The 12,148-nt window shown below is 44.5% G+C and overlaps 1 protein-coding gene across 1 annotated transcript in view; it reads right to left on the bottom strand.

Moving 5' to 3' along the window:
- LOC143163797 (alpha-2-macroglobulin-like) overlaps nt 1-12,148 on the bottom strand; it is a 41,851-nt gene that overhangs the window by 26,878 nt on the left and 2,825 nt on the right. Inside the window, exons 2-10 of the mRNA XM_076345679.1 lie at nt 9,380-9,563; nt 8,371-8,527; nt 7,760-7,812; nt 7,012-7,032; nt 4,014-4,182; nt 1,986-2,070; nt 1,137-1,260; nt 294-408; nt 49-158 (exon numbers count right to left, since the gene is read on the bottom strand). Coding sequence (XP_076201794.1) covers nt 49-158; nt 294-408; nt 1,137-1,260; nt 1,986-2,070; nt 4,014-4,182; nt 7,012-7,032; nt 7,760-7,812; nt 8,371-8,527; nt 9,380-9,563 — 1,018 coding nt within the window. The remainder of the gene's footprint in view (nt 1-48; nt 159-293; nt 409-1,136; nt 1,261-1,985; nt 2,071-4,013; nt 4,183-7,011; nt 7,033-7,759; nt 7,813-8,370; nt 8,528-9,379; nt 9,564-12,148) is intronic.

Here is a 12,148-nt window from a genome sequence, read left to right as displayed (position 1 = left end):
GTGAGTTTGCTATGCCATTCATTGTCCAGGGTCTCAGAAGTTACCTACCCTCCCAAAGAGTGGGATCCCTGGTCTGTACTGAGAGTCCAGCAGGTCAAAGCTGATTTTACTCATGACGGGTGTGATTCCACAGGAGCCTGTTCCAGTCATCTCTATTCCTGAGAGAGAGCACAGTAAAGAGGGATTATTAATGAATGGCAGCATTTCTAGACATGTCACTCCACTTTCCTCATCTTTGCCAGGCCCTCCTGTTATGGCCTGCCATCACTTTGCCATGTCCATGTGATACATACCTGTGCCATCTTCTGTGATCTTGCCTTGTACCTCAATGCTCATCTCATATCCCCTGCGCTGGAGCTGAAATATCTTGGTCCTTACTACACCAGAAACACACCCACGGGCGTCTGCCTAAGCAGGGAATTGGAAAGAAAATTGGAATTCTGTGAAAAAAATTTGGTGCCTTGTGGGACAGGAATAGATACCCCAAACCCAACATGCTTAACTTCTGTCATGAAATCCCAGCCTTATGTTCTAGGGTTGTCTCCAAGACCACAACTTGTTTACAGCCTGTTTCCTAGTGTTTCATTCACACATTTTCTGTGCTCTGTGAGGTACTTGACACTCAGTTCTCCAAGGCACGCACTGGTTTCCTTGTTAAATCTCTCCTACCTTAGTTCTGTTTTTCTTCCTGTTTCTTCTGTTGTCTTCACTCTTTTCCTTGTTGCCCTTTCTCCTTTCTCCTGTGCTTGACCCATACACAATACCGCCTTCTTGTTTTCTCCTCATCTTTGCTCTTTACTCCCTGCCAGCCCCTCCCACAGTTACAAAATTCTTTCACAAATTCTTTTCTCAGTTTAGGAATCAATAGCAGGGACCTCACAGCTGCTAACTGGAGATTTGTCACTAGTTTCAATAGGGTCAGGATTTCAGCTGTGGGGTTTTCTTCATCAGTTCTGTTTCCAGTTTAATGACCCACCTCTTAAGAATGCCTACCTCTGAGGACATCTGCTTTTCCCCAGACAGAGTGCTATCTCTGATGTCCTACTATCTCCCAACAGTCACAGATTTGGCCTCCTTTAGACAACATTGCCCATTACCCGTAAGAAAGACCCCTACATTTTAATCTTGGAACTCACCTGCCTAGTGAATTCTTCACACACGGCTTCTGCTTCTTTTCCGTAACAACTTGAAGCAGAATGGGAAAATTTCCGGCACACTTGGACATTCACCAAACCAGGAACAGGTTTCCCATAGGTGTACCTATAATCATAAAGTGTTAAACAATATATTAGATGATGAGACAATCAGTCAGAGAGTCACACTCAGACACATCTCCTTAAAGACCTCTGTGGATGACTTCCCAATATTTCTTCTTAAAGGCTGACTAATCTCATATTTTAATCATTCTAGTGATTACGTTTCCATCATTTCCATGGTGAGATTCTTCCATCATCCATTAAAACCTCTTCTAGGTGGGAGGTCTCTGCAGGAATGCAGTAAAAGATTGTCTGTAGAAAATTATTTCAGCCGGGCATGTCCTTGTATCACAAACTCCTGAGGGTTCAATGAAGAAGTAGAAAGGCAACCAGGGGCTCAGGAGGAGCAATTTATGAGTTAAAAATGAGAACGCTGGGTTTGCACCACCTGTTTAAGTGATGTCTGATCTGACATCTCTGAGTATTTGAGGTTCAGGATTGGCAGAGAAGCTCTAACTGAAAAAATGTAAAGACAGAAAGAGAAAATATGCAGTAAACTGGGAGGAGAGAGCTGCAGACTGGTTTGGCATCATCTTTTAAGGAACATAGAGAAGACCCTTCACTTTGACTGTTCAGGCCAAGTAGCAGGCTCAGGTTTGATTGGGTGGAACAAGCCTGCACTAGATGTATGGGAAAAGTATGAAAAGCCTTCCCCAGCTCTCTTTCAGTCCTCAGCAGAAAGGAGGAGTGAAGGTTGAGGGAGAGATTTACTCCAGCTCTGTGACTCACAGACCGCAGACGGACACTGGAAGCTCCACATCCTTAATGGTGATCATTTTGGGCAACTTCACCAGGACCTCGTACTTGGGCAGCACTAGATGGGAGAGAGAAAGTCCGATATGAGAAGAGTGAAGGAGAGCTGTGTACTACACAGCAACCCAAACACAGAGCCAGGATCATCTTAATACATAGCATCACCTCTCTGTGGTCTGCAGTACAGCTCTGCTACCCCTTCCCTAGGTTCTCTCAGCCTTCACCACCACTTTGGGTTTAAAGGGAATTTAAGGAGGGTTGTAGCGCTTACCTTCCCTCATTTGCAGCACATGCTCATGTGATCCCATTGGCACCAGACGGCTGTGTGGATCCCTTACATATGCCCATTCAGAAGGACACACTGGCCCTGTGTGTTGTGTTCCATATTTCACAATACATAATTTGCAACTAAAACTTGGAGTAGCACATTCACCACCTGTGTCATTGACCACATTGAAACGGCTCGAATGATTGATTCTCTCTGTCTGTTTCTTACTGTTCTGGAGATCCCAAGCTGCTGTTAGGCTCACTAATATGTAGCATGTGAAACTGTCCTGCGTGTCCAGAAGTTCTAGGGAATCTAGTCACAGACTCTCAGGTCTATATTTTCAAGTGGACGAGGCAGCAACAAGGCCTGATATAAAGGGTGCCAAGTAAAAGGCATATTTTGCTCCTGAGTATTAAGTTACATCCCTCTTCCCATATTGCATCCTTGCAACCCTAAGCCCCCAACTACTCAAGCCCAGGACTGGACTGAAGCATGTAATGGCCTGCTTCCAGGTGATGCACCTGAGGTTTTTTTCATAGTGCAAGAAAATAAGAGCAGGGAGGGTGCACACCCAGACCCAGGAACTAGAAAGCAACCCTGGGTTATACAGTTTAGACATAGATTTGCCTCTAGGATGGGAGGCAAAGCTCAATGTTTCAACCCCAGGGCACATTTCCTCAAAAGTCTGTAAGAGAACTAGCAACAGGGGAGATTCATGGGAATAAGACTAAAGAACAAATAAAAGAAAGATGAGTTTAGTGTGAGGCTAAGAAAGGGACATACATAAATCTTTGATTTTGGGGCGCATTCGGAATGATCTTTGTGGGAGGAGGCACAGCCCATCTGTCACCATGGCAGGCTGAAGCCTATAACCTGGTTTCTGTTGAAATTATTCACCATGTTCATACTAGCCACCATGCCTGACTTTGAACCAAATAAGCCAGCTCCCATGGACTCCAATGACAATATTCTTCGGGTCTGCACGCTGCGTATTCCAGAAACAGCAGGTTCTGAGCAATGCACTGGGTCATTTGGGCTCCATGTACAGCCAGGGGGAGCCCGGGAGTGTGGAACACAGGCCAGGCAGCCTCCTCAAATGCACACAGCCTAGCCAGAATACACGTCTACAAACACCTGAGAAGTTTTATTACAGAAGTGGGGGTTAGAGTGCTCCCTGGGCCAGCACATTTCTCCTTAGTCTCTACTACCAGACTGTTTGCATCTGCTTGTAACATTTGTGGAGAGTTCTTCAAACTAAAGTTTTCTACCAAACATATTTTCTAAGCTTTTGCAGAAACAAGGAAGAAGAGGAAAAAGAGAGAGGACTACAAGTGGAGAAATGGAACTGATGCAGATGAGGCAAAACAGGGTCACCAAAATATTGTCATGTCTTGCTCTGTATCTAGTGCTACTTGCAACAAGCTGCTGGACTGAAAAGCATCTAAACCAATGTCATCTGAAATTGGTGCCCCAAGCCATGCACAGGAAGCCTGTCAGACCCTGTACTCCCAAGAGCACTACGAGCAAACACAAGCTCAGGCAGGTTGCAGAGATGCCATAAAGTGAGCAACCCCCTCTGACACTCAGCACCTTCTGGGTCAGCCCCTCTGAACCCCATTGCCTATGTGTTCAGTCCCTCCCTTCTCCATGCCATTCCCAGGAAATCCCAAATCGAGACGTCACAGTAAAAGGCATTGCTGTCAGCCCCACTTGCAGCCCATACCTCCTCTCCTTACCGTATTCCTCCACGCTGAAGGAGTGCTCCACATTGGATGAGAAGCTCTTCTGCACAACTATTTTGTAGGAGCCTTGGATGGGGTCCGACGTGAGGGGAAAGGAGAGCTGTGTAAGGCCGGTCTCTAGTTCTACCCCTTGCCATTGGTACACACGGTTCCTCTGGGGATCCTGCAGGAGAGGATAACTCAAGGTCACAAGACAGTACAGGAGGCTCCTAGGGACAGAGCAGTGGAGTGCCCAGTATATATACATTCCAGCTGGGAAATGCCTAACTGTAATTATTCAATAATCTGTGAGGATCTGTGAGCACTTACCTGTCAATTCTGCATAACTAGCATGCAGGAAAGCTTTTTAACCCTGGAGGTCCTATGTTGTCTTCCTCTCAGCTCTACCTGCACGCTTACGAAGGATGGGGCCAGGAAGCTGGGAAAGACAGACTGGCAAGGTAACAAGACAAAGAGATGGATCGCAGGAGTAAGTGGAGCACAGGGAGAAAGGAGGGAAGTTTCAGTCTCCTTCACTTGCTACACAGCCTGCTAAAATTTTTTTCCATGCCTGGAATAGAGACTGTCTGAGTACCAGTGCATAATCTGCTGAGGAATGAGACAGGAACAGAGGAAAGTATATCCCACATATGTGCATCCAGCTGAGAGCTCTCCCTTCTTGTCTCTCCCAGCTCCTAATGCTGGAGCTGAAATCTCATCTCTACTACAGCTGAGTATCACTCATTGTGAACTGACTATCAATAGGCTGTGCTCCAAATTAATCAGCTCAGCTCCAAATTTCCTGTAGAAGTCACTGAGCCAATGCAGTGGTGCTGCGTAGTTTGATGCACCCTTTCCAGGCTCCTCAGCAGGATGGTTAATGTTCACAGTCTTTCATTTTCTGCCTGCTCTTTGCATTGTACCTTGGCTGTCACCAAAAGTCTATTTACTCTAGATAGGTACGTGACTCAAGGTATGTGACTGTGTGCATTTACTTCACTGAGATCTTATCTCAGGGCTTAGGGAAAAGGGGATGTGAATGACATCCCCCAGTTGGAGGTCACCAGTCAGGGAGCAGAAGAGGGGGCCTTCTTCCCAAGAAGCACCCCAGGAGGAAGGCACAGTCAGTAAAACGCATCCCACGGCTCTGACCAAATCCTCTTAATCATCATGTTTCAACCCTGCTGAGAAGCTCACCACTTATTGTGAGGGACACCAACGGGCTTCCTTGGAAGAGGAATTCAAGAAAATGTTTACAGCTGGGCTTGTGAACTTGTTGCCATTTCTATGATGTATTTATAGGGAAGACCTGAAAGTCAGTTTGTTTGTTTTTCCTCAGAAAGGTTTTTTTTTTAAATTACAAAAGCAATAGGTCAGGATAATAGTTCAGAAATAATAGGCTCATACTAACTTTTGCCTTTGTGGCTGACTGCGATCAGTTAGTGACATTAAGGGTATGGACTGATAAACATTTATTTCCTTAGCACTGCTGACTTTAAGCTGTCACCTTTCTACACTCCTGCCACCCTTCCCTTTGGGCCAGTCCAAATTTCATGCAAGCATGTGATAAACTGCACTGGCAGATCTGATCTGGCCAAAAAAATACCCTAGAGAAAAATGGTGAATTTGCTGCCAGATGAGTTCCCCACTCCACAAGACTGCCTTGTAGACATCTGTGAAAGCCAAAGGGCGGTACTGGACTGAGAAGGAGCATTGAATAAGGGAGAGGTGATGGTGGGGACAGAGGACAAGGCCTACATAAGCTGGCTTAAACAGAACAGACAAACACCATGCCTCACAGGCTGGAGCTGAAAACACAGGATGGCCTTCCTAGTGATTTAAAATTGAAGCCTTTCATGGCACTGACACGAAAAATGTCATGAAATTATTCAGCTTGTTAGGCAAAGGCATATGGGATTTCTGGAGGCAGTGAACAGGATTTATTTCTTCTTGCTCCTTTCATGAAATTCCTGTACTCAGTCAAGTAACATCTCATTGAAAGGGAAGGGACCTGTTCTACAACCCCATGGGAGAGCCTCAGCAGAAGGTAGTTCTGAGATGCTCTCCTCCACGTGCTGTCCCACACCACACACTCTCTTCTTTCTCCAAATATTCACAGACCGTCAGTGGCCCACCAGCTCTGCAGCTCTGTTCTGGAAGTTTGCTGAGGGGAAGAGAGAGTGACAGCACTCTGACAGCAGGGCAAAAAAGAGGAGCATAGCCTGTTTCTGGCCCACCTTCTGCTCCCTTGTTGTGACCACACCTCCAGCTCTAGAGACAGACGGTGCAGAATGGAGACAGCAACCCCAAGCAGTAAGGAGCAATGACAGGACTGACTTACATAGGACCCATAATCACACAAACCAGCTTAAGATTTGTGCACGCTGATTTCAGCACTGTTTGTGCTGCTATCATGGCTTCAGGGTCCATTGCTGGGTCCTTCCCATCTTTTCCACTAGAAGATGTCCCAGATAATAATTGTAAATTCTGGTTTCTCAGCTGAAAAAGCGAGTACTTGAATCACTGACAGAAACATCCTTCCTATTAAATTTTGTCTGCCACTGAAGTTCAACTATTTAAAAAAAACCAGACAAAAAGGGCATGCTTGGGAAGATTGGGGATGTCTACTTACATAATTTTGTTTCTTAAGTTTTGCTAGTTTGTTTAATGCAGTTCTGTGGTTTCAACCACACTTGGCAGACAGAAAATCTTAATTCTGATTGGGAAGAGGAATAAGCCATTCTGATATGACCTCTAGGCAAGTGTAATTCTGTTCACAGCATGGCTTGCACTGATTAACTATTTTGTTCCTACAGCACATTCCCCAGTCAAAGAACTATTGTCGGAACTTATTTTGATGCTCAACTACTCAGCCTTCCTTTACACAAAGGAAAAAGGTCACGCAACAATGTTTTTTCCCTTGCACCTCAGCCTGAGAACACCACTGCTGGAGACTACTACCTCTGTGCCTGCACATTCTGCTGAAATAATAGACATGTAGTTATCCACTCACCTGAACATAGACAAATGGAAACTGTGGGGAAAGAACAAAGGAAAATCAGCATTAGAAATATTAGTCACATATGGACGGAAGTAATTTCCAGATTTGGACTGAAGGGCAGAAGAACAACCTTCTAAGAAGTCCTTTGGGTTCTTCTTTTTCTGTACTTGCTCTGTTTCCTTATTTCTTGATGGTTAAGGGAATCTTTTCTTTAATATTTTAGAGCCCCAACCTTTTGTCTTACCAAAGTATGAAAATGTGATGAAGTAAGAGTTTTCAAAGAACTTGTCTGCATGAGGAACTGATTGCCAAATAAGCTAAAAGGTGGACTTACAACCCTGCCCAGTTCCTTAAAACCAAGTCCTTGTCATGCTGCTCTCTCTGCCTCTAAGCATGTAGTTGCATCCACTGCCAGAAACGCCTGCACATCTGTCACTTTCAATGGAAACTTGTCCCACCCATTTTTTCAGTAATGAGATCCCTGCCTACATGCCTAGCCACATACATTCCTTTGCAAATCTGGTTTTAAACACCTATATCCCTTTGAAAAAGGGGATATGTTTCTCAGTCAATAGAGACAGGTGGAGTGTGTCCCAGGACAGGATATGGAATGGGTCAAAGATGGCGTGAGTAAGAAAGGATCATATGCTTTAAATGCTTCATGTGTGCAACATATGCTTCAGTGGTTCTGGATGATGACAGTAATGGTGTTAATTGGGAATTAAGCTTCCTGGTTAACAACAAAGAATTATGGCTCTACCTTCTCATTCAGCGGGTAGAAGTCTTTGTCCAGAGAGACGATCCGAAACAGAACTGAAGGGTGTAACGGAAAAGAAGGAAATTCCACTGTTAAATTTGTAGCCATTACCAGGAAATGTCAGTGTTTCAATAATTTATAACTCAGATTTATTCCACGGATCAACAGGCTCTGAATTGAGATCTCTAAGTTACGGATGCAATCACTTCAGGCTCTTTCTTTTGCAGATGGTGAGAGGCAGATAAATTTAGAAGGATAATCAGGTCTTGGCTGAACTGAATTGTCCCTTGGGAGTGTCTGTCCTGCTTTGTTGATTCAGGTGCAGCCAAGGGAGACTATGCTTTGAAGTCATCCCAGATTCGTGCCTCTAGTTGAGTGGAATGAATCTGAGCCTGTGACTACATCTGGCTGAGATGCTGTGCCTGGAGGATGGAGAATAGGAATGATGAAGGTACCACATGCCCTAGATCTCAGCTGACAGAAATAATTTACTGAGCGCTTTAACTCCCCCCATGATGAAGTCTGAAAACTTTAATAAAAGTATGGGGCCTCTGAGGAATGAAGCCTGTAAGATTTTCTGCTGTCAGAGTCAACACCAACCCAATTCCCCGTACCTGTCTGTCCTGGCTTGTAGATGGGTTTGTCTGTCTGGACGAAGACCAAGCTCTCAGAATTCTTGACCAGTACCGACTTGCGGCTCCTGAACTGCAGTGTCACCCCCTTCACCATCACAGTGAGAAATGCCACTGATGTGCTATTGGATTTTGGAAGCTAAGGAAAATGAAGAGGATAACTACTTTACTGATTCACCCCATTGCACTAAGCCTTTGAAGGACGGAGTATTAGTTAGGTCCAAAAGTTCCCTAAAGGGACACCAAAAACTCAGTGCTGGAAGCAAGAGAAAAACATGATTTTCTGATATGAACTTGGAGGGCTTGTCTCTGTCTCAAGAAAAATCTTCTTTTTCCTTCAGGAATTGTTGCAATGATAGATCTTCTCCATTTCCTTGAGTTTTCTCCATGCCGCTTCTTCCTCTGCTTCCAATACTGGAAGCCTTTTCCCTTCCTTCATTTATACACTTTCCTGAGAGAAATATTGAATCTGATCTTGTCCCATCCTATGATTTATCAAAATGGAAATCAACCCAGATTCATTATTTAGGGGGTGAGACCAGTTACTTATGTTACTCACCAACCAGCCTTCTGCAGGAAACAATCATGAATAAGCTCTAGAAGGAGCCAAATGACCTCATGGACCCCATTGACCATTCCCCAGCTTCTACAGTTCTCCTTCCACTTTGCTATTTTTCCTCTGAGGCTTACACAGACCAAACAAACATGGGGTATGTTCTCAGTCAAAGTTCTAGGATGAAGGATCCCAAAAGAGTTCTCTAAGCCCTGCATGCACAGAAATATCATGTGGGACACAGAATTTGATAATGGTGGAAAATTATTCCTCATAAGGATACTACAGTCAATTTTCCACATCAAATTCAGTTTTTGTTTGGCTTAGCTTAGAAGTCTCTGATTGCAATGTGTCTTATTTCTCATTTCTGGACTGTTTAGATCTACTACGCCACATCAATAAACACAGGGGATCAGCCCACAAGGATGAGATACTCACAGAGAAAGGGATGCAGGTGAACACGTCCTTCTCTGACACCACGTCATCGATCAAGCTCCTGTTTTCCCCTTGATACTCGAGTGTGGCACTCAGCGTCACAGACTCATTCAGGTGGGTCAGCTGAACACAGACTTTCTCAGGAGAATCAGTGTGTATCAGAAAGGGCAGTAGCACCATATACTGCCTAGGAAGAGAGGGAAGCAAGAATCAGAAGGATCAGAAATGTGAACCAGTTTTAAGGAAACAGTATTAAGTGAAAGGAAATTAACAAATCAGCATGCCTCATCCATTACTACCCCTGTGAATTGCAGTGCATATACACATAAGCATTCATTTTATTTTGGGTTTATACATATTAAACTGCCTAACTAATTAGCCTAAAAGCAGGAAAATGCTTGCAGTGGAAGGAACAATTTCTATGCTAATAGAGAGTCCTTTACAAAAGATGTTTTGTTCTGCTTCACAGCAGGGAGTAAAGACGGTGTGAAAGGTTCCAGGCTGTTAATTGATTTTTGTATATCCCACAATCTCCTATTGAGACTCAAAGGCATTAGCTAAAAAAGGTTGAAAATTCAGCAGTTTTAGGGTTGAAAAAACCACCCACTTGTCTGGCCGCTCCTGTCTTTGCCTATCCAGGTTTCCAAATCTTTCTCATGCTGAGCAAAAATGTGAGTGCTTGCAGTTTGGGACCTTATTAAGATGAGCACACAAAGGATTTCAGAGAGTAGTGGTTTATTGCAACACAAGTGTACTTGCATCTTCAAAGAGCTTTTGACAAAGGTCCCTCACAAAAGACCCTTAAACTAAACTGCCACCCAATAAAAGGGATCATTTTACTAATTTTTTACTAATAAATAAAATTATTAATTCTGACGTGGATTAATTGGTTAAAAGATAGGACACAAAGGGTAGGAACCAGTGAAAATCTCCTGAGTCTGTGTTGGGACCCCTGTTGTTCAGTACACTTCTAAATGATCTGGGAAGTACGATTTTCTGGTAATTGTCCAGGGTAAGAAAATACCTAAAACTGACTTGCATATTTGTGGAAAACTTCTGTCATATGGTGGGACTGTGTAGCAAAAATGGCAAATGACCTGTTCATAAAGATCATGTTGTTCATAAATCAATAGAGGAAGAAAAAATTACCCCAACAGTATATATGCTATCGTGTATATGCTGTGTCACGAAGTGCGCTATTACCATTCAGACATGAGCGCTGTTGATCACTCTTGGAAAATTCTCATTCAGTGAAAAGTAACAAATGGATTGTAGGGAAGTGTTCAGAAAGTAATAGAGGACAAATCAGAACACATCGTTTTGCCATTGTATAATTGCAAGGAACTTCCACATCTCACATATGGCATGCTGGTTTGCTCCCTTTTAAAAAATGGATTTAGCAGAAAAGATTCAGTGAAAAATGGCAGAGGTGATCTGAAATCTGGAATAATTTCTGTTGGAGGAGACACTACATAGATTAGGACTCTTCAGCCTGGAAAAAGGCACGACAGAAAGCTATAAAGACATGACGTGCATGAAAGAAAGTATGGTTTGTTCATCACCTGTGATGACGCGTGTACTAAACGACACCAGGTGAACACATTAAGCAGCTGTCTCAGAAAAAATAGAAGGAAGTAGAAACTTTGTCACTAATGTACAAAATTAAACTGAGGAACTTAATGCTACCAGACGCTGTAAAGTCCAAATGTTCTGTTCTGGTATGGCCATCTTGTGGCTCTTGAGCCTTCTGGTGCTCTCAAGCAGTCCAAGAAGGGCACATACACCCAGGCTGCATCAGGTGATAGACAGCAGCCGACTGTCCTTCCCTGGGTAAGGAACAAAAGGAGCCAGCAGGTGCCACTGAGTTGGATAATTAGGGCCTTACCTGCGTGTCCAGCCAAGTGCAGGCCCCTAAAAGAAGCTGTCACCCCCCACCTGCCAGTAACTCTCCGAGGCATATAGTATCTGCCCTATGGCACCAGCTACATAAAATTTGGTATGAGGCTCATAAGGGCAAGAAGATCAGCTACTCCTGATATGAAGGTTATAAAAAATGTCCTGGGTAAATTCATTGCCCAGAAATGGCTAGAAAACAGAGCGGCACAGGTGTAATCCCTGCCACGATAAGACCTTGAACCTCTGATAGCAGCTCCATAAGGCTATAGCAGATGGGAAACTCATTTCCACAGTACTTGCCTTGCTCCTCTATTCTGTCCCTCAGTACCTACAACTGGCCGCCAACACAGACAGAATACAGAGCTAATGTAGTCCCCTGGTCTGATGCTGGGCCATTTTTATGGACCCCTTATTCCTTTTTCCCTGTGCACATTCAAGCTATCCAGACGCAGCAGCAGCAGGTTCTGGTGGCAATTCAGTCTGCAGGGTATATTAACCACTGTATGCATAGCAGGAAACCTGTGGTCAGGACTGCTCATAGCACTTTTCCATGGGCCCTCCACTGGAGAAGGCTAATGTGCACCTTGCCAGATGGTGCCAGCCCTGGGGAGAGAGAGAGCTGGGCCTCTCCAGAGCTACATTATTGCCTGGGCTCTGAGCCTTTGGGAAGTCCTAAAGCTACTGTGGAGGCAGTGGGACCCAGGCAGTACCTCCATTTCCCTCATCACCAGACAACGCCATAAAGTGGGGTGAGGAGCCAGCTGGCAACTCTGGCCAGTGCGTGCTGCTGCAGAAACAGTGAAAAGAGGGAGCTCCAGCCACCCAGGGGGTGACTTACAGCTTGTGACTATCTGCTCCCTCCAGCGCTCCCCTTCC

This window comes from Aptenodytes patagonicus, chromosome 1 (genome assembly GCF_965638725.1).
Source record: "Aptenodytes patagonicus chromosome 1, bAptPat1.pri.cur, whole genome shotgun sequence".
NCBI lineage: Eukaryota > Metazoa > Chordata > Aves > Sphenisciformes > Spheniscidae > Aptenodytes > Aptenodytes patagonicus.
This window is presented reverse-complemented; position numbering and strand designations above follow the sequence as displayed.